Source organism: Bicyclus anynana, chromosome 18, assembly GCF_947172395.1.
Source record: "Bicyclus anynana chromosome 18, ilBicAnyn1.1, whole genome shotgun sequence".
Lineage (NCBI taxonomy): Eukaryota > Metazoa > Arthropoda > Insecta > Lepidoptera > Nymphalidae > Bicyclus > Bicyclus anynana.
This window is the reverse complement of record NC_069100.1, coordinates 14,251,228-14,275,212: the sequence shown is the minus strand read 5'-3', so window position 1 is coordinate 14,275,212 and position 23,985 is coordinate 14,251,228. Positions and strand designations below refer to the sequence as shown.

At 36.7% G+C, this 23,985-nt stretch overlaps 1 protein-coding gene across 1 annotated transcript in view; it reads right to left on the bottom strand.

Moving 5' to 3' along the window:
* The window catches only part of LOC112053007 (segmentation polarity homeobox protein engrailed), a 30,232-nt gene extending 14,172 nt beyond the window's left edge, over nt 1-16,060 (bottom strand). Inside the window, exon 1 of the mRNA XM_024092264.2 lies at nt 15,140-16,060. Coding sequence (XP_023948032.2) covers nt 15,140-15,875 — 736 coding nt within the window. The 5' untranslated portion in view covers nt 15,876-16,060. The remainder of the gene's footprint in view (nt 1-15,139) is intronic.
* Nucleotides 16,061-23,985: the final 7,925 nt, after the last annotated feature.

Sequence of the window (23,985 nt, the reverse complement as noted above, 5' to 3'; positions counted from 1 at the left end):
GGTAGAATAAACTTGTACCTCTTTAAACTACCCGCTTCCATCTTAGACTGCATTACTTAACAGGTGTGATCGTTACAGTCAACTTGTAGAGTCCTTTTCATGAAAGAAGTCCCGCGGCTAAAACCTGAACGAATATTATTTCAAAAACAAACAAATTAAAAAAAAACAGCGTCTATAATTTTGTTTTACAAATGACAATAAGTTCGCAATTACCAAGCGTTGTATTCTGTGGTCAATTGCTAACTTCTCATTAAACACAAAACTTACCCGAATAAAACCCAAGTAGTTTTGTAGTTTTGGTAATAATTAGGTAGTACCACTACGTTTAAAAAAAAATATCCAAAATCTTACTGGAATGAAACCTAGGACATTTCGGCTCTGAGTCGACCTATAAACCGCTAATTGAGGCTTTAGACCACCTAAGAAGTCAAATAAAACCTTTTTTCGCCACATTCCCGACTCGCGCTTGGCGGTTTTTGCGAACCGATCGGATGTCTAGATCGATTAAGCAATTTTATGTTTCATAATTACTGTTAGCTATGTCGAACGACCTGACTTTCCACGTATTCGCTCGCTCGGAAACAGGTGTTTTTCTATACAATTATACTTTGTACAAGTACCGACTTTTTCATGGTGACCATAAGCCTGAGCCGAGATAGCCCAGTGGTTATAACTGACCTTAGATTCGGAGGGCGTAGGTTTGAATCTGGTCCGGGGCATGCATCTCCAACTTTACAGTGTGCTTTTGAAAAATAAATATCACGTGAAGGAATAACATAGTGAGGACACCTGCATACATGAGAATTTTCTACGTGTAGGTATAGTCTGCCAATCCGCATTGGGCCAGCGTGGTGGACTATTAGCCTGACCTCTCTCGTTCTGAGAGGAGACTCGTGCTCAACAGTGAGCCGAATATGGGTTGTTAAAATGACAAGCATAGCCTTCAGTTGTAATATTTTAGCAGATTTCATCAATTAACTACCGGACCAAAGAGAGCAAAAAAATCCGAAAACTTCTGGAATTCGGAATTCCGGATTACAATTACAAGAGAACATCGATTTCCTGCCATTGATATTTTTTTTTTAATAAAAATATTAGCCATATTTTTTAATATGATGTAATATTAAAGAAAAGATAAGCGAACTACCTGTTAACCGTGGGCATGACAAAAATCTATCAACGAGGATCGAACCTAAGACCTCTCAGGATTAAATCCGGTCCTGTTTCCGTGAGCTATTGTGGCATACATTATTACATAATCTCGAAAAAAACACCAAGAAAATAAATCTGATATCATTACATAGCAAAGTGTTATATGAACTACCCCCTAATAACCCATAATGCTACCCCTCGAAAAAATCAATTCCTACAAAATCAAAACAAACGAAAACCAACCTTATTTCAGTTACACGTAAAGTTAAAAATCATTAAATATTTCTAGGATAATCTATTAAATTTGTTGCTAAACAAAATTGTATTCTATGCAATAAGAAAAATAAAGATCAATTTTGAAGATCAGAAAATACGTTCGTTGCTATATGAAATTAAATTCTAAATCTTTACCAAATAAGGTTCATTTTGGAATGGTTGGAGATAATGCTTGTAACGCGCACTGAATACGTAATGAGACGTGGATGTATGGGGGTTTGGATGCGGCGTTTTAAATGTATTAAAATTGCTGTTTATTATTAGATTGATAAATTTCGTTTAGCACTCAGTAGATGTTGATAAGGTCTTCTATAAAATCTGCTGACTTTATTCCTTGAATTTTTTGTATGTCTTGCTATTTTTTAATTTTTCTCAAAAATATGAGGCTTATAATTTTATAGATATATACCTAAAGGTAATATCTTAATCAAAATTACTTAATTTTGATTATTTGATTATTAACATTTGAACTGTATTATTGTCAATATAAACTATTATCCGTTTAAGCAATTTGCCCGCCTGATCTTTAACGAATTACCATTGTCTCATAAAAACATCATCTACTATAAATAGGAATAATGTGGCGCCAAGCAATCTAAGCCATAAATATTAAGATTGTTAAGCATCTTAAGTCCCCTAACTAGCCCTAGTTAACCCTTCTTGCTACCTGGCAATAAAAGTGGAACCTTCATGGACGAACACATAAAACAACGTCTCAGTAAGCCTTCATACAGTAATTTTTATTTTTAACTTTCTTTTTAGGAATTTGCGAAAAAAATATATTTATTAAAATCTACCTCGTCCATTCTAAAGTATACTTTTACACATCCGTGTAAAATCAGTTTGTAGTGCAAATGTGTACAAAACACTTCTGTTTCGCTATCCCAACCTTAACAGTCAAGTCTGGGATTAGCTACTTCGTTACCCGGGTTCGAATTTTTGTGTGATCAGTGGCAATGGGCGAGACACATAGATCAAAGATCATATAGATTTTCCAAGGGGTATATAGGGGTCCCAAGGTGCTGGAATGGCGACCCCGCACTAGAAAGCGCAGTCCTCACCAGGTCCTCACCAGGTCGACTCCTCACCAGGTGGACTGACGACATCAAAGTCGCAGGTATTCGCTGGATGCAAGCGGCTCAGGATCGTGATGTTTGAAAGTCCCTACAACGTCCCCTAGACGTCCATCGGCTGATATGATGATGATGACGATGAACCCAGGACCTATTAAGCTAATCACTAAACCGACGAGGTAAGCTATGAACAAGTAATAAACGGCAAATGTATCTCACGAAAGAACGGCGCACGGAAAAAATCCACCGAAACTGTTGAAATCAAGTTATTAGCGAATTCCACAGATAGAAAAACTCAAAACACGGTGGCCAGTTCCAAGTAGACTGTAATGATGGCCGGTGTCGATTGTTCCATGTCGATAAATTGGATATTAATTGTTTTAATAAACAAGTACATTTCTGTAGTGATGGGCCGTGACTGATTAAAGGTATCGATAGTATAATTGTTACCGTGGTAATGGATAGATGGTGATTGTTGATAAGTGATTGTGTGTTATTAAAAGATTCTAATCACTGTTTGGAATAGTGTTGGGACTTGATCAATGACTGTATAGTAAATATAAAAATGAAAAAATAATGTTCACAAATAGGTTCATTTGCCTAACTTAATACACTGGAAAATGGTATAATTTCAGTCAGTTTTTTTTTCGATTCCTGCTTGCTCATTCTCGGTAATACTGAGTCAGATACACAGCAATGCTTAAAGAAAAGAATAAAAACACAGCTTGACTGATAATGATGAAAATCAACTAGCGTTTATAAATTGGCAGTAATTTACAATTTTTTAACTCTCTTGTTTTTGATAGTATATTTTTTTTATCTATATACATTTTTTTGAAATTAACCTTTAAGATCAATTCCAATTAGATTTCCAAAAACATTTTGAAATAGCTGGTAGGGACGTAAGATTAAATAAGAAACTTGTTCTTTAACCTAATATTAAGTCTTAAGAGACTTTGGGTTATCCATACAAACTTTCATTCCTCAGCTCACCATCTTACTTCTAAAGATTAAAAAAAAATATTCGTTCTTTCACAAATCTATGTATAATACTATAATGTATCTGTATCAAAATTCCTCAATGTCGGTTTAGCTGTTTAGGCCTAAAATAAAAAAAAACAAAGGGCCTTATTATCCAACCATCAAAGTAAAGAAATTATACCTGCTAGGAGGTATGAAAGTAGTTCAACACGAGTGGATCGAACCCTACACCTTTGAGTCAAAACTCCTAACCAAGGAGCTATTGAGGTTAAATATTAGTATGGATAAATTCAGATTTAGTTCAGAGTTATTCAATTAAATATTATAATATCGATAGTTCACTATTTACCTCACGCGCGTATCACAAAGAATGCGATAATTATTTTCATATATTTTTTCTCTAATATATTTCTTAATAAACTACGGCTAATTAACTGAGAATTCCTGACGTGATTTTATAAATAGAAATACCTTTTTGCGTTTTACTTGAGCAGCTGGGGCTGGTCGCATATTAGGTCGTATTGAAAGCTCCGCACAAGCCATTACGAACTGTCATTAAAAGATATAAAAAAACACACATGATTAAAGATAGATTAAAAAACTGTAAAATATTACATTGGAACGAACTTACGAATGAGGCATTGGTAGAAAAGAGTTTTGTGTCACACTATTTTTTGAAACTTTATTTACTTACTTACTTACTCTCATTTTCATGATGATGTCGACGCCCGTGTTTAAGTTGAGGCAACTACGAAATTTCATAATAAATATAATTTGCTTTAAATAAGTTATGTCATCAAGTGCATGCCTATCAAATGCTAAAAAAAATGTGTGTGTGAACAAATCAGAACAATCGTGAAAGTAGAATATCAGCTACGAAGCATGGCGCTATAAGTCGTAAAGAAGAATTAAATATGAAATACAAAATTCTATACTTTATAACATTCTCTCGGCGACCTAATTCTGTATCATTGTCGTGAGGCGTCTTCGTTTAATAAAGTTTCAAAACACAGAGGTTCTAAAATAGTTCTAAATAAATAAAAAAGTTACGTGCGGTTCGTACCGCACCAATCGCACGCAAGTGTGCGTCCAGCACGAGTGCGTAAGTATGCATTGCTCAGATTTTATTCAAATAGGTTACCGCCAAGTACTGAACGGAGGAAAACACAATTTAAGAGTTAATTGCATGATTACGGTTATTACGGCGAATCGGTTTAGTAAAACGTCTGTTTTGATTTACATTGAATTATTATCTAGTCGCCGATTATGGAGTTGAAGGCCAGGTATTAGTTGGTAATTGGTAAATGACATCTGGCTCTTTATGATCGCCTGGTAGTAAATGAAGCGTGACCATCTTTAAATGGATCATCCATAAATGCGTTAAGTGATCCACATTGATATTTTTTTTGGACAAATGACGACGATACAACTGAAGTAAAACTTCTTATGCTCTCCGTTTCAACGTCCGTTCACCTCGTCTGATTACTCTTTTCGTAACGGATATTTTTCCAATGTTTTCTTTTTCTTTTCTGATATCTATTCATTATGTAAGCTGCTACTATTCATAATGTATGTTTTCACATATATAATAATCAGGAAGTAAGTACTGTATGAAAGTCACTACAATACTTTCGGATATTAAAGTATGTACATACTCGTAGAGTAGGTAGGTATAGATGTATGTTGTTGATTTCTTTCTATTTTAGACTTTCGACTTTTTTGCTGTCTATTTCTTTCAGAAGTGTAGTACTATTAGGCCTATTTGAAATAAACGAAATTTGAATTTTGAATTTTATACTCACTTTATTTAAATAAAGTTAACCTCGCAATAAATATACTTCAAGGCGTTAAGGTACGTCTAAGTACATCGTTTTGTGCATTAGAGTGGCACAACAAACAAACACAAAATCCGATCCGTCCGGTTATTGTGTGTTGTTGTGGACGACAGTTCCAATAACACCGGTTATTCCAATAGCTTCACGGTTAATGTCCCAAGTTTTATACGATAGGTGGAGGGTTAATTCCCTACACACCTTTAAAATCGTGAAAAGATTTCAATGCATGAACATATCTGTATGTTATATTATATCATACTAGAGGGCGCCTGCGACTACGTCCGCGTGAAATTCAGTTTTCCACAAATCCCGCGGGAACCATGGATTCTGGGATGAAAAGTAGCCTATGTGTTAATCCAAAGTAAAATCTATTTCCATTCCAAATTTCAGCCAAATCGCTTCAGTAGCCGCAGCGTAAAAGAGGAACAAACATACTTACACACAAACTTCCGCCTTTATAATATAAGTGTGAAGTGAGATATTGTGATTTATCATAATTTTTTGTAAGTATGTTATATGATATTTTTTATATTATACTTAGTTATTTACAAATTTATTCATCATCATATCATCGACGTCCAACGTCCATCTATTTTTAACTGCCACCGCACTGCAGGGTAAGTATTTAGAGCATATTCCGCCATGCTGCCCTAACACGGATTGGCGATTTCTTGTAAAGAATATTTGACACTGAACCTTCAAATTCAAATTCAAAATACATTTATGTCAATTAGGCTTAGTTTACAAGCACTTTTGAAAAGTCATGTTATGTCATAATTTTAATTAATCTAATGGTGGTAATAATAGTCGAAAACTTAAAATTAAAGTTACGAGGCTTCCAAAAGCGCCTTGGTCCAAGAAGAGCCCACAACAAACTCAGCCAATCTTCACTTTCATAATTAATACTTTATATGTGCCAATCAAAGATATTTAATTTCCAAAAATTTAATTTTATTAATACATCAAAAACTATAATTTATGTAAGTACTACGAATGTATGTACTTATGTGTTTTACATACATTTTTTATCGATACACAAAATAGAGCACATCCCTAAAGCCTGCAGCAATCGTCACAGTGGCAAGAAGAGGTAATTAAAATGGACTAAATACTTCCAAGTGGGTACAGTCACGGGCAAAGTTAGTTAATGTTATACTTTGTCTATGCTTATTATTTTTTTTAAAACCAATAGGTATGAGAATTTATGTTAAGTTTAGTGAGTACGCCAGACACAATGAGGCTTAGTATAAGATAATTTCTGTAATTTTTCCACTTTTAAATGGCACTTTTACATAGGGCTTGCAACTATCAGCACAGAAAGAGCTCCAGTAACATAGACATCTATTGCAACAGACGACAAGTTAACTTAACATGATAATGAGCCGTGATAGCCCAGTGGATATGACCTCTGCCTCCGATTCCGGAGGGTGAATCATTTCCGGTGCATGCACCTCTAACTTTTCAGTTACTTATGTGCATTTTAAGAAATTAAATATCACGTGTCTCAAATGGTGAAGGAAAACATCGTGAGGAAACCTGCATACCAGAGAATTTTCTTAATTCTCTGCGTGTGTGAAGTCTGCCAATCCGCATTGGGCCATCGTGGTGGACTATTGGCCTAACCCCTCTCATTCTGAGAGGAGAGGAGACTCAGCAGTGGGCCGAATATGGGTTGATAATGATGAATTAAAATGTCACTAACAACGAAGTTGCTATGGCAACGAATTATATCACAACGCTGTCTGTCACTTTACAGAATGCAGGGTATGGAACCAAGACCTAGGGATTAAATCCCGCTTTACAACCGTAGAGCTATTAAGTATCTATACAGTCTTTCTTGATGAGTACTGTTTACCAACAAACAAATTAGAAATTAAGGTAGAAAACGCATGTCGTTTCATAACTTATTTATTTCAAATTATGTATGGTTTGTTTATAAAATGTTATCTATACTAATATTATAAAGAGGTAAAGTTTGTAAGTTTGTAAGTTTGTCACATTTTTTAAATGGGGTAATCTTCGGAACTACTGGTCCGATTTTAAAAATTCTTTCACCAGTAGAATGCTACATTATCGGGGAGTGCTATAGGCTATATTTTATATTGGTATCATATATATTAGCCGAGTTATCACAGTTTTTGTCATACAGGTCGGACCGAAAATCCTCTTAGGCAGACTTATTCGCATGCGCTGCCTTAACCATTGTGTAAAATTGAAATTAATGTATGGAGGCTTTATGTATCTTTAAAAGTTCTACAAAAAACTCCGCGACACCATATACCTATCTTCTATACATTAGCAGATATAGTACCTTTTGTGTTTTAAAAATTATTAATTTTATATACTTTGGTTTGCGTCATTATTTATGCTACTTAACTTAAATCCTTATCAAAATAAATTATTTAATAATCACAAGGATGTTATGGAGATAAGATTTGCCCTTTGTAGTATGTTAATTAGTTAAATAGTTTCGGAGATAATACAAAATTTCTAAAAGGCGGAATGCCGCTTATGTTTAAGCGCCAACCGCCAAATTAAGTTGAACCTTCCTCTTTAGGTTTCTACGTATTTTATAGGGATCAGCATTTTTGGTTACTAAACTCTATGTAGGCGTTTTATCCATTAACCAATAGATGGCGTTGAGCAAAAACACCATATTTTTGTACGGCGCTAGGGAGATTTATGCCGACTACATGATGATCGAAATTGATTGTTCATACATTGGTGTTGGTGGTGAAAAATTTACTTAGATTTTGGCAAGTCGATGTTAATTGTTAATCATTATGTTCTACTTCTAGGCAAGTACCACGTAAGGTAGTTAAAGTTAGCTAGGTACTGTTTGTCTGACTCTGTCTATTTACGTATTTGCTTTTTAGATTTAGAAATAGAGATTAGAGACATACTTTAAGTTTTAATTTATAGTTTAGATACGTCGTACTTTCTTTGTTTAGGTTCAGGACCAGGTTCAGGTAATCAGGTTTAAATTCAAATAAATAATTAATTTTATTTTATTCGTTTCGTTTCGACTTTCGACTTTCGTCATACGTATTTCGTGTAATTAGTTATTATTTCGTTTTATGGTATTATTTCGATTGTTGTGTATATAAATTAATTAAAACTTAGTAAGTGTAATTATAGTGTTTTGTGTTAACTTAATTTTGTAAAAGATATACATACGTAGTCTATACTATCTATACTAATATTATAAAGAGGTAAAGTTTGTAAGTTTGTCACATTTTTTAAATGGGGTAATCTTCGGAACTACTGGTCCGATTTTAAAAATTCTTTCACCAGTAGAATGCTACATTATCGGGGAGTGCTATAGGTTATATTTTATATGTATTAGCCGAGGTATCATATATATTAGCCGAGTTATCACAGTTTTTGTCATACAGGTCGGACTGAAAATCCTCTTATACAGACTTATTCGCATGCGCTGCCTTAACTATTGTGTAAAATTGAAATTAATATATGGAGACTTTATGTATCTTTAAAAGTTCTACAAAAAAGTCCGCGACACCATATATCTATCTTCTATATATTAGCTGATATATAGAAGAAAAAAGGCCTTTTGTGTTTTAAAAATTATAAATTTTATATACTTAGGTTTACATCATTATTTATACAACTAAACTTTAATCCTTATTAAAATAAATTATTTAATAATCAAAAGGGTATTATGGAGATAAGATTTGCCCTTTACAGTATGTTAATTACTTAAATAGTTTCGGAGATAATACAAAATTTCTAAAAGACGCAGAAATTCCACTATATGACGCCCGGCGCTTTCATTTACGTAGTTCCCGTTCCCGTGTGAATATGGGGATCAAACATAGCCTTGGACACTCGCAAATAACGTAGCTTTCTATTGGTAAAACAATTTTCCAAATCGGTCCAGTAGATCCAGAGATTACCTCCTACAACCACACGAACTTTACCTCTTTATATTATTAGCATAGAAGTCTCTATTTCTCTTGGTCATACCACCACTCTCGAAGGACTGGACCGATTTTGCTAAGGGTAGGAGTAAGATAGAGAAGTTACAGGGTAGGTTAGGGTACGGGTAGGGAAGTGTAGGGGTAGTGTAGGGGTAGGGTAGGTTTAGGGCCGGGTTTAGGGTAGTGGTAGGGTCGGGGTAGAGGTAGGGTAGTGGTAGGGTAGAGGTACGGGTAGGATAGGGAAGTGGCAGGGTAGGGGTAGGATAGGCGTGAGATAGGGGTACGGGTGGGATAGGGGTAGGAAAGGGATAGGGTACGGGGAGGGTACGGGTAGGATTGGGGTAGGGTATAGGTAAGGTAGGGGTAGGGTAGGGGTAGGGTTGGGGCAGTGGTAGGGTTGGGGTAGTGATAGGGTAGGGGTAGGGTAGGGGTAGGGTAGGTTAGGTTAGGTTAGGGGGTAGTAGTAAAATTGACATCGAATTTTACGCAGACGAAGTCGCGGGCGTCCGCTATATAAAATATATTAACCATATCTAATTGTTTTAAGCTTATTAATCAAATTTATTTTCATTAATTTAAGAACAAGTTAGTTATAATTATTATTAGGTGTGAAATGACTAGTGAATACCCTCATTTTTAGTTTGTTTGTTAGTAAACAGTATTCATCAAGAAAGGTGGTAGTATAGTGGTTAAACACTTGTCTGTCTGTCTGTACGGTTGAGTCCGCTCGCAGACGGGCCATATCGGGGGATGCGCTCAACTCGACGTGTTTTTGTGACCGGTGACACCTGGCTCTTGCACTATAACGTGTACAAGATTCCTTTGCGACATAAAATTTCAAATTCAGAACACTGTACCTACAACAAAGTAAACTAGAGTCTAAACTAACAACTTAACGAAAAATCTGACTTGGGGTGTGATTCTGCTATTTTATACTCGTCGATGTAGTATCCGCCTATAACAAGTATTAATATAATATTAAATTAAAATTATTAATTAAAATAAAGTAATTATTAGAATTTGAACTTTATTTTTATGGGATACCAAAAATAAAATGTCACTAACATCAAAATTCCCATGGCAATAAGCGGTGTACATCGCTGTAACCTTACAGAATGCAGGGGCTGTTTTTGTATTCAATTGGACAAAATACAATTACTTTTTTTAAATTATTTACAAGTTAACCCTTGACTACAATCTCACCTGATGGTAAGTGATGATGCAATCTAAGATGCAAGCGGGCTGACTTGTTAGCAGGATGAAAATCCACCCCTCTTTCGGTTTTTATCGTACCGGAACGCTAAATTTTTTGGCGGTACTTGAAATACAACTATTTACCTTCTATAGTTTTATTATGACGATAAGAGTAGGTATATGAGTCATGTATGCATTTTGTTTAAATTTAAATATAGGTCAATATACCTAATACTTATAAAGTTCGAATTATACTAATACTAAGAATGTATTCAAATTCAAAACCGTGTACAGTTCAAAAATATTAATGTCACAATAACTAATCTAAAAATTTAGAACAATGACTTTTTTCAATTTTACATATAGATAATCAATTAAATTTGTTTCATAATAACTAATTAGTTATCTAAAAATTCTAATTCTACAACTATCTCAAATTAAGTAAGGAAGTATTATATTGTAGGTACCTATTTCAGCACTATATACATATAAACTATAGTATTAATGAGTATTCAATTATATTGACAACCCAAAAATCCAAATTCAAAACTCTTTCTATAAAAGAAGAACTTTTAAAATGCTAGAACCTCGCATTTTTTTCCATACCTAACGATCGAATCACCACCAGCGGGGCGAAGCAGCCTCTTCTCTCTTCTCTATGGTACTTTGTAGATTATTTCGCAAAGCCACTTCTTTGAGAAACATAACACCATAACTAGCATAAGAGATAGATCGTAAAATTTAACGACACTACATTGCAGTAGGAAATATATTGCTTGCCTTTTTTGGATGCAGTTATGTTGATATACAAGATTTTTATTAGGAATAAACAGCTGTTCGGTGAATTAAGCTATTACCTACCTGCAGGAAGAAATTATGTTACATAGTTATATAGGTAACACCACTGGACAAATATGAATCAGAATGAGTTTTTACAAGCAGCGTTGTGAAGCCGATGAAACCTATATAAAAACCAAACGTCACCGTCTCCTTTACATGCAGATGTAAAGGAGAAGCGTGTTGTCACTTTGCTAGGCAGTTGCTAAAGTCTGACCGATGATTTGAGCTCAGTTGTTTGTGAGCCAGCGTAGACACGGTCACGTTGCCAGTCTCGTTAGTATGATTTTGTTCTATAAAATTTTGTGAACTATTGATAGTGTTCTGTGTTGCAATTATTGTTTATCATAAATTGCTTAGTGTGGGCATGGAGAACATGTCGGGCAGGGAAGGTGACTGTTCATGCATTCTAAAGGGATCCCTTAAACCTACCCCCAAGGTCACAAGTCCGGGGACCCGCTATAGGTGTTTCCTCTGCCACAAAATAGTGGTACAATCACTATCGCCGCTACAAATCACGTCACAGTAGGTACATTGATGATATGTTAAACTTAAAATATAATTTTGTGTCATCAATCTTTGTGATTAAATGGTGGTCCCCCATAAAAATAGCTCTGTTTTAACAATCGTGGCTGCTAGAACGAGCACATGAATATGGGCCGTGGATAGACTTTTAATAAGGATATACACCAGGCAAAGTTACGTGAGTTTTTATCATCTATTCTACAAGTAAAGCTTCATAAGCTTATTTGAAATTCGAACAGTTTACAACATTGTAGCAACACACTCACGCGTGCACATGTGTGCGTGTGTAAATATTATTAAAACAAAAACCGGTTCCATCGACAAGCGCGAAACGTGTTCAAAGAGTGATAATTTAAAATTGGAACGGTACAAACGTAATTATGTTGTCAATGGCGTATCTTTTTAATCTGTTCGGAAATGACGTTTGTGGGAGTCGCTTGATTAGTTGGCGCGAATGCTTTTATTGTCTTGAGTTTTCGAACGAATTAAAAAAAAACACAAATGCGTTTAAAACTAGTTTTTTTCCATTTCAATGTTACTCAACGACTAGCACGCCGTTTTAGGAGGCCATGACCTTCCTTCATCAGTTCACCAGGGATTCATCACAATTGGATGACAAGTTAAAAAACTTTGTAAAGCCAGCCACACACGATCAACTTTACTTGTTCAGTCGGCAGCTTGCTTAGGAATGTGGACAGTGAAAAGGATGTCGATATCTCAAATGCGATGTTAAATTATAAATGTACACGAAAACAATGAACATTTTTAAACTTTTGTCTCTGTGTCTGTCTGTTTATCCCCATTTAAATCTCTGAAACGGCTCAACTGACTTCAATGGGAACTTTGGCACATATTAGTATACCTAGTTAATTTGAATCTGTCTATGATAACAAAATAGCTGTCTTTTCTTGAGAAGACACAGTTACCCAATTTCTCAATTCCTTAGATTTTTTACCGAAAAATTGTTGGAAGAAAAGAAATCTCAGTATTGTATAGCTTAACTACTATCAACAAGATACATCGTTTATTCGTACTGAATTAGCATATGACTTATGAATATCCATAACCAAGTCTTTACCAATCCAACGAAGATATAGTAATTAAGTTGCCACGATTTATTAAACATCAAATATGGAAACAAAAAGCTGAATATAATCATCGAAGTAAATTCCCATAAGAAGCTACAACTCCATTAGCGGAGAACAATTATAAACTGTTAATAAGTAGGTAGGTAAGCGATGGAAAACTGTTTTCAATACTTATTTACATTCAATACGACTTGTAAGGTGTTACTTGTTACATCGGTTGTATTGTTCTATTTACAATAAACTAACTGTTGTCTGTCTATCGGTGATAGCCCAGTGGATAATCTGCATTCGATTCGGAGGACGTAGGTTCAAATCCGGTACCTACGAGGAATCCACCTCCCAACTTTTAGGTTAAGTATGTGCATTTTAAGAAATTAAATAGCACATACATAGTGTCTCAAACGGTCAAGGAAAACATCGTGTGGAAACCTGTGTACCTGACAATTTTTATAATTCTCTAGTGAAGTCTGAGAGGAGACTCGTGCTCAGTGAGCCAGTTGTTAATGATGATGATGAACTGTTGTCTAGCTGCCTCAAGGTGCAGTGGTTAGGCTATGTAGCTCCGGATCACTAGGTCCAGGGTTCGACTCCCAGTTCGAGTTCTCAGTATAAACTCTCATCTGTGAAATTGATGGTGTTATATCGCTGTGCCTCGGAGAGCACGTCAAGCCGCCGGCGTCGGTCCCGATAATCATTAACATCTATACGTTAATTAATTTAACATACTGATAATTACGTCTAACGCCAGCCACACACACTCAAGTGATGTGAAGATAAACCTGATCATGTGTTGGTCGCTTTCGGTATGATGTCATGCACATCGCGACCAACACACGATCAGTTTTATCGGCTGTCAAGCCGTTAGCGCTGTAGGCATGTGAGCTTACTTGATCGTCACTAGCTGACATTTGTGAAAGTGAAAAAAAAACCACTATAACTATATTTCGATTTTTTTTGTGCACCCACTATTCCTCAAAATTCCATCTAACATTGAATAGGTACCTACTTCATGTTGAATCTAACTTGAATACAATCCAACTAGACAATCTTTTAATAACCCGACTATTTAAAAAGTTCTAAAAAGGATGAAACAAGAACATACCTAATTCAGATAGAAATCGAGAAATGCATAGAATACAAAATTGGCCAAGGTAAAGCCGTGGTAAGATACCTATGTCACTAGTGCGTCAAAACTGAAGCGAACAAAAGCGGCTAATTGTCTTAATTCCATTTAGTCGCGTAAAAAACAACGAAAATTATTTAAATAAATAATACATTAGGTATTATTGTACATAGTAGTGTGTTTAAGAAGTATAAAAACTATATACCTATACATAAGTAAACACAAATGGACTTCCAAGCATAACAATCTCAAACCGCCAGCATCCAGCGGCTCCCTGCAACCCGCTTGATATCCTCGGTCCACCTAGTGGGGATCGACCAACGTCCAATACTTCGCTTTCCAGCGCGGTGTCGCCAATCCAGCATAGGTATGCTTAGTGGAGTAGCTAACTTTGGATCCGGGATTTTTTACGCACATAACACATCTATAGTATAAATTATCATTGAGGTCAATATATAATTCTTTGACATGTCTAGTCAATGAACTGACAAAGGGATAATTTATTTGGAACAGCTGTAACCGATTGGCATCAGCTGATGTTAGACGTTTCTAACAAATATGGCCGAGCAGCCGACGGCTAACTGCAAGCGTCGATACCTACTATAAAACGTTAAGTAATCAAGATTTAATACCACTTAAACAATCTAGTATTCACTAGATTGTTAATATGTAAATATTTTATACTTAGATGTACCTAATTAATTGTAGCTTTCATCCCTTATAATTCAGGGTTATATTTTAAAAGTTAAAACCTTATGGTACCTACCTGGTAGTTTATCAATTAAAACGAGAAACGTTTTATAGGTATGCCTCGACTTTCAAGTGGATAGAGCTTCGCATATCGATGTAACTTTAACTACTAAAAAAACCTAAAGGGTGAAAATTAGATGAAAAATATAATGGAAAACCCAACCAATTATGAATAAGTAGGTACCTAGCTTACCTACGCTTTTGTTATTCTATGAAAGCGACAACTGGGCGAAACAACTAGTGTTATATCAATTAAGTGCCTACTGTAATCAATCCATATAGCCTCAAACATTCAAGACAAGATGTTCAGATGTTACCTAAACACTATTAGATAGATTTTTAAACGGCCATTAAAATAATAACTTACCAGAACTAGGCCTATCGCTGTATCTCGTACAATACACCCATGCAGGCCATAGATTGCTGTTCCCGCTTTGACTGCTGTTGGCGTCAGTGCTGCCACACGTCGATAAAGCCCCGCTAGATGTGGAAGAGACAATAGAGCTGGCTGAATCTGGCCTCTTCTGCTGCTCTATAATCTTTGGTGCCTCCTTCTGTTCTCCAATATTCGACACAGTCTGCCTCAAGCCGCCAAGTGGAGGTAATGCACCGAAATCATCCTTAGATTTTAAATAATCGAAATTGAATTTCGAACTCGATAACTCATTCGACAAATAAGGTTTGTACAAAATGCTGTGGTTGGGGCCGACGTGTTTTGGTCCTTCGATTTTGTTCGTTTTTCGAATCGCTGTCAAACCGAATTCTGGGTGTAATATGTTGCTGATAGAGAAGGGTATGGTTGGTGGTGGTTGTCGGTTTCTCTTGTCTTCAAACTCAGGGATTATGGGCTTCACGTCAGGGGTTTCGGGTCTGAAATAGTTTTGGTAGTCCATGTCGTTTTGGCTGTGTTCTGGACTCATCGGTGGTGAATTCGGCTGCACTTTCACCACTGTCATCGTTCTGTCAAACCTTTGATCGATAGTCGTGCAAGTGTATTGACTTTGGTACACGTTTCTTACTTCGGAGTGAGGCGCAGGGACTCTGCCGGTGACCGGACCGGGGCTGTTGGCCTGGTTCGGACTGCAACGGTCTTCAAACGCCATTTTTATTACAAAAAAGTCTTTAAAAAACACCTTCAAAAACGTTCTCGGTTATAGTCCTCAAATCGTTGAATGTTAATACATCACTTAGCAATTCAAATATCCCCGAACTGTCAAGCTGTCAAACGAGTTTTTAACAACACGATGCGCTCGCGGCGGCGGCCACCGGTCGACTGCGCCCCCACGCGCTCAAAAACTCCGACACGCCCAAAAAGCAAACAAGGTTTAAAATCCCCACCCTTGTTGGTCGAAGGCGTAACTCTCTTTGCCCAACAAGGCAAACGATCTTCCGTCCCACTCTTTCATACTGGATTTTCTGTGAGCAAAACAGAGAGGTGTATACAGACAATTGATTTAACCTGATTGTGTATTTAGGGGCATAGAGATTTGTAATTCAGTTGTAAATTGCTATGGCTCTTTTGCAAGTTCATAATGTATCAATAATACGCTTGGCGTAGCTTTGAGCGGCGCAAATTTCAATTAAACTTTGACAGTATTATTATATTGATAGAATGGTCGCCATTTTGAATGAGCTATATTGTTTGGTTGTTTTTTTTTTCGCTAATTACACATTGGGCGTGTAATTGAGTTGTAAGTAGGTATTTTATGTATGTGTCTACCTACTTAATTCGGTAGGATTGTGAATGTCCTGTGTAACAAGCCACTTGAGTAATTAAGTGGTTCATTAAATAGCTTTATTTCTTTATATACTTTTAAATAGGTATAAACAGTATAGGCAGGCCATGATATTTAAATTTATGTTTACCTAATCTACGTACCTACATATACCTACCTACAACTTAGGTATCAATTTAGAGGGTAGGGTAGGAGTAGGAGGGTAGGTTCGAATCCTGTCCGGGGCATGAACCTGCAACTTTACAATTATGTGCATTGAAATTAAATATCACGTGTCTGAAACGGTGAAGGAAAAATATCGTGAGTAAAACTGCATACCAGAGAATTTCTTAATTCTCTGCGTGTGTGTAGTCTGCTAATCCGCATTGCCCCAGCGTGGTGGACTATTGACCTAACCCCTCTCATTCTGGGAGGAGACTCGAGCTTAGTAGTGAGCCGAATACGGGTTGATACTGATGATGACTAATAGGTACGTAGGTAGGTATAGGTACATAACTTATCTAGGTAGGTATACTGAAAAATTAATAGGTAGGCCTTAAAACAAAATATTAATATGAAATACCTACCTTATGAAAATCCCTTCCAATCATCAATCATCATCGATTTTTAAATATCAATAGAGACAAAGAAAAAATTAATTTAAAAAAAGATACCAAGAACACGGAAGTTCCTTCTTAGAAAATAACCTTGGCTCGCAGGAAATGACTACCAAGAGGGTTGAAGGTCTTCTCAGTTGGAGGGGGTGATATTGCTTTTCTTTAGACAGAGGCTTGAGGATAATCATCACTGATGCTCCGTCCTATACCTACTTGATACTGCTCTTAAGCCACATTTTTAAAAAATAAAATAAGAATCTTGTAAAGAATTAAAAAAAAAGTGTCAGCACATACCTACTCGTAATATGTACCTACTTACCTAGTAGTCCTCCTTGTCAGATCCTCAATAGTCCAAAGTATAAAACGTACATATTTGTTTTAAATATTGCCTATGATATCAAGAATATTCATATCTCCAGTCGCCAGATCGCGAGCTTCGTGGAAATATGAAAGTGAAGAAAATTCAAAATGGCGTCCATCTTTTTTTAATTTTATGTAGGAACACAATTGTTTTTTATCATTCATGTAATGAGGTTTCTTATTTAATTTCACTATGTAAGTATAAATATCTATCTTAGTTATTTTCTGGTCTCATGTGCTGATTAGGTATCTACCTAACTGCTATAAAAATAACAGGTGCCTACCTGCATTAAGGTGAGTACTCAGACCAATTACCATAGGACTATTACTCTGTCAAAAGTAAGTATATGATCACGATCTAACGCGTTTATACACAAACTGCGTCTATATACAATCACTGTTTCATTGTGTTAAAATTACACGTGTGTGCGTATTATAAAATAAATATAAAATAAAATAAGCCTTTATTGCTGTTTTTATCATTACATACAAGTAGGTACTTGCTAACAAAGTTAATAAAATGTAGGTTTAACAACTAGCTAAAATAGTAATTTTCCATCCGAATGATCTCCCTTTCAAACAGATTGTCTTGTACAGACAAAGGCCTCCTCTAATATTTTCCACGTATTTCTGTCTTTTGCTATTCGCATCCATTCTGAACCTCCTATTTTCTTAAAATCATCTTCCGAACTCTTCACCTGTCTTCCTCTATTACGTTTACTAAGTATTTCTGGGGTACCATTCCGTTATTATTTTTGTTTATTTTTCTTTCTTTTCTCTCAACATATGTCCCGTCCACTGCCATTTTAATTTTCTACATACATGGTAAACATTTTTGGTTTGGTTTTATTCTTTTATTATTTTTAACGTGTGTGTATTACGATATTTTATAGTTGTGTAAGTGTGTAAGGAAATATTTTCGATGAGTGAGCTTACCTTGTCCCCCTCAAAAAACGACTGACTATTTTGTTGGTAATTGTGTGTTATACAAGTCCATAGGTAACTGTTCTGAAGGTGAGTAGGTAGGTATTTAATTTATCGATTAATTATTATTATATACGGCAGGTGTTGTAAATCTCTTTATTATGCTGAAGCGCTAAATGCATTCATCAAACGACCGGTAATGATGTAAAGGTGTCAATTTTATAGGCTACAGTGAGGTCGGCGAAAATTGTTCAAGTAAGTATGAGTTTTTTGTGTTATTGAATGGTTCCGCAGATATTTGATGCTTAAAAAGTTACCTACCTACCAAAGGGTTTAACAAATAAATATCTAGCTATTATAAGAAAGCAAGCAGACGCCCTGTTATTTCACCTACCTATTTCTCTTTCCCTTGGAAATAGGGGGATAAAATAAGTAGGTGTAGCCCATATGTTATTCGGTGAAGATATAACTTCTTAATTGTAGAAGAATTGTTTAAGATAGGTCGAGTAGTTTTTCAGTTAAGTCGTAACTTTATTTTTAAGGTTCAACTTTTATTATTTGTTATACCTAGTTATTTTATTTATTTTAAATTTAGATTTTATTATACTTTTAATTCTTAGTCTAATATGTATTTTGTAGAATAATCAATATTTTTTGTAATAACTTTACTTACCACCATTTAATCATGGTTTTTTTAAAAGCTTGTATACCTACTAAGTCTAATAGAAATAAATGAATTTTGAATTTTTTTCTTTAACATAATTAATATAAGGCTTTTTTAAAGATCTGCGGAACCCCAAAATTCATTCTCTCAGTTTTTGCGTTTCTGACAGAAATATCGCCTCGTGTGTTACTTCGTAATGAAATATTCATGTTGACGTGTTTCATTGCACCCCATACGCATTTACCTACTTGTTGGAAAATGTAAGTACCTACCTACCTACGTCATTACTCGCCTCGCGACTCGCTTGTTGTCGCCAGTGCACCTGGTGGAGGGTGACCAACACTACGCTTTCTTTACAGAAAACCAGAAAAAGAGTTGCTTATGTGATGTCGTCTCTACTCTATGATATGTGCTAAAAGCAAATTATCCCTCCGCTCCAAGGTCACTCTCTACAAGACCTGCATCCGTCCAATAATGACCTACACTAGTGTAGTGTTTGCCCATCGCCCAAAGGCGACTCTAAAACCCCTTCAGGTCCTTCAGAACCGATTCATGTGTCAGGCCACGGGCGCTCCGTGGTTTGTGCGCAATAAGTACCTACATAGAGACCTAGATCTCCCCACAATAGCCTAATATATGAAACAGGTCTCGAAACTTATTTTGAGAGAGACGCGAGAGACGAGAGTGGTTGGGCTTGCAGCTACATCCTTGATACCAACGCTGATTGTAGATCTAGACTCCCAAAAAACAACCTTTACGATCCAGACGATGTCATGACGACCGACAATGCTTCCCGGGCAACACAATCACAAGCTACACAGCGTCTTCGCCGGCGAAGACGAGGTCCCCGATATCTAACGTCACCCGGACGTGGGTAACTCACGATCTCGGGGGCGTCCGGACTGATTCACTCAGGTCGCGGTTACACGAATGGCCCTCTCAGCCGACGTCCGAGTCTCATAGGAGACGCCCTTAGAGAGCCGTTCCGTCTTCTATCTTTATTTCAGCCTTCGGGTCTCATCAGGCGATGCTTCTGCGCTCGCCCAAACCCCCCGGTGACGCCGTAGTGGAGCCATCGGCACTTACTCGACACGAAAAAGAAAAAAAGAATTCGCTACTCGTTGAGTTATGTCAGTGACTTTAGTTCTTCTGCGGATCTCCTCATATTTTCCGATTCGATCACGCAGAAATATTTCGTTCTCGTTCCATCGGCATTTGCGACCAAGTCTCGGAATCATAGAAATTTCGGACGAAAAAATATCAAGAAGTTACCCAAATGCGGGGCGGCATTTGGGAAACTTCGCGTTATCTTTTCGCAAGAGCTGGATTCGGCGGTTCACCTCTTTCTCGAAATTGGAGCCACCTAACTGCATGCGGGTAGGGTAATAATATTAAGTTTTTTAAAGACCGCACTGTCAGATGATAATGTCCGATCACGAGTGCCGCACATCTATTTCGCTCAGATAGGGAAAAATTACGAAACTGACTGCCAACCTTCGCTAGTCAAAGAAAATCAGATGCGTAAGGCGACTTCCATCTTAGATAGCATTATCAGTTACCATCAGGTGAAATTGTATTCAAGGGCTAATTTGTAAAAAAAAAATCAGTTACGTAATTTACTAAGGCATTCGACGCTATTTTGTTCTGAAATTCCACTTTACCTACTGTACCTACGGTGTTTTTAATGTGGTTACAAGTAAGTTGGAGTAGCAATTTAAAACTAGACCTTTTTAGGTAAATACAGCATTAAGTAAGTTATTTATGTACGTAAGGGTAAACACAAAGGTAAAAAAACACAAAGTAGTTTTTAGAAGTCGTTTGAACTTAAATGTCACTGTCGAAATAGAAACGGAAAAGGAAATGGTTTGAATATTCTAACACTTGCGTTTATGTAAATATTGTCTATGTAAACAGCAATTTACTATCTATGGGTGGATTTCTCTTTACTTTGTTTTCTGTTTCTAGTTGAGAACACTGACTAATGGACCGGAGTTTTGGCGGGAAAAACGAAGGAATTAACTACATTTAGCTCTCGTTTTATTTTCATTGATTTGCTGAGTTTTATTTTTTACTACCGGACAAGACTTCGTCCGCGTGGGTCAGTTTTCACAAATTTCGCAGGAACCATGGATTTTTCCGGGATGAGCCTATGTGGTAATCCAGAGTAAAATTTATTTCCATTCCATATTTCAGCCAAAGTAGCGGCGTTAAAGAGTAACAAACAAACAAACATCCATACAAACTTTCGCGTTATAATATTAGTAGGAAGTAGGATTCATTATAGTTCTGTATAATGCTGCATAAGTGAAATGGAGCAAGATTTTAGGTAATTAATTCGATTTTCTCGCAGGACTCTATCAAAAGTTTGACTACGGTTGCATGTTATTTCAATGTTATTTAGAGTATGGAGTACATATGTAGGTACCTACACATTCTAAAAGTTCTTTTTTTTCTGTAGGGGGAAACCCATTCTACCTACCCATTCTAACCATTCTAAAAGTACCTACCCATTCTAAAAGTTCTTTTTTCTGTAGGGGGGGGGGGGGATCCTCATGGACACCCGTTTGGGTAGTGCCGGACTCCTACCAGCTAAAAACCCCTCCTACCTTCAGAACGCTGGTGTACCTGCCATTCGGCCTACCACCAACGTCGCAGTCTTTTCTCACTTTCCGAGTATCTTTTCATTTTTCTCCTTTATTTTCATTATGCTTTCCAGAAAACTTCTTATTAGGTCCCAGTTCTCACTTGATTCCAACATTATATAATTAAGTTTTCTACAGTGATTTCTCGTCCTAGCTCCTTTCTTACTTCATTTCTTTCTATTTTGAAACGTGGACAGCAAAATATGGTATGTTCGGCGTTGTCGTCGGCGTCGTCGTTTGGCTTTTCCTATTCTAAAAGTTCTGCTTTACAACCTCAGAGCTTACCTTAGTGTTTATCGCGTGCAACCTTATTGGTCGCCACACCTATATAGATTTTACATATTAAATTAGACCACTTGTGATTAAGACATTAAGTAATTCCGTCTACAAGTACAGTCGTATTAAAATAAATATTAAACAACTCGTATCTAACGCAAGAACATCACACAACTTTCTACAGAACAATGTGTAAAAAAAAAGAACGCAACAAAACATGGCGTCGCTAACGAGGCGTCACTGTCACTACTCTCCCGCCTAAATAGCTGTCAACTGTCAATCCGCCGCCATTGTTGTGTATAATTGTTGGTTTGTTTAGCCTTTGTTGCTTTTATTAGTTGATGGTGAAAGGGTAATATAGTTAACGGATATTAGCGTCAACAGACGCGCCAACTTATGCCTTGAGATGGTTCACGCTTACAGTGGAATTCATAGATGTTGTGGGGGCACCCCCAGGGGATCATTCAGCCGCTGAGTGTCGAGTTTAACCTATTTGCTTAAGAATTTGATACTCAGCGGATTTGACTCAATGACGTGCGCAAGTATTTTAAATTGGGTATGCAGTAATGTCGAACCGCGATAACCCAGTGGATATGACTTCTGCATACGATTCCGGAGGGTTTAGGTTGGAATCTGGTCCGGGGCTTGGCTTTACAAATTTGCCGCCAGTAGGCGTATCGTAGTATCGAGTCGCGTAGTATCGAGTCATAATTAAGGATATCCACAGAAGAACCATATAGTCACCGACATAGCTCAGCGAGTTGCGAAGTTGAAGTCACTTCAATTTTTCTTACAGTGAAATTCGTAGACGTTGTGGGGGCGTCCCCAGGGATCACCTGTTGAGTGTTGAATTTAAACTCTTTGCGTTTGAGAAATCGACACTCAGTGGGTGAATCTCACCCCTGGGGGTGCCCCTGCAACGTCTATGAATTCCACGGTTATTTCTCTACGTGTCTGAAGTCTGCCAGCGCGTGGTGGACTATTAGTCTAACTCCTTTCATTCCGAGAGGAGATTCGTGTTCAACAGTGAGCCGATTGTAGTAACTCTACGTGTTGGCATATATGTAGAAGCTTTAAACAATGTGTAATACAAATTATCCTCAAGTATCATTACTTAAACATGACATCTCGCGCACAATACGCGACGTGGGCTTGATATCACTGCACTCGGTACATTGTAATGCATTAACTTTGTGTTAGCAACTACAGTTTGCACGTATTACGGTACATCCTAATAAAATTACAAACGCGAAAGTTTGTATAGACGTAGGTATGTTTGTTATTCTTTAACTCTAAAACTCCTGAATTTTGCTGTGGAATTGGGAAAGATCATCATCATCTTAGATTAACACATGGGCATTTTATGTACCTACCTATATCTCTATAATGGATCTGAAATAGAGATAGATTAGGTAACTATGTCCTGGATTAACAAATGGGCATTTTATCCCGGAAAACCGATATCTAACCCTAAAACAGATCGTTAAAGTAGATTGATAAGTATATAATAACCAAAATAAAGTATTTAAGTTAAATCAGTCTGTCCGTTTGATTAAACACTGAGAAAAATACGTAAGGAGCTCGCACATTACTATTTACTACAAGTGCAGGATACGCACAATAGATGCCGTATACTTAGTAATGATGCAGCTGTACCGTTTAGAAGCAATACCATGTTACATAAGGAGCTTGTACCTACATACAACTTCGTGTTTGACTATTCGCCTAACCCCTCTTATTCTGAGAGGGGACTCGAGCTCAGAATTGAGACGAATATGGGTTGATAATGACATACAACTTAGTGCCAGCTATAAGCAGTGGTGGGAGGCTTCGGCCGTGGCTAGTTACCACCCTACCGACAAAGACGTACCGCCAAGTGATTTAGCGTTCCGGTACGATGCCGTGTAGAAACCGAAAGTTAGCCCGCTTCCATCTAAGACTACATCATCACTTACCATCAGGTGAGATTGTAGTCAAGGGCTAACTTGTAAACAATAAAAAAAAAGCGTAATAGT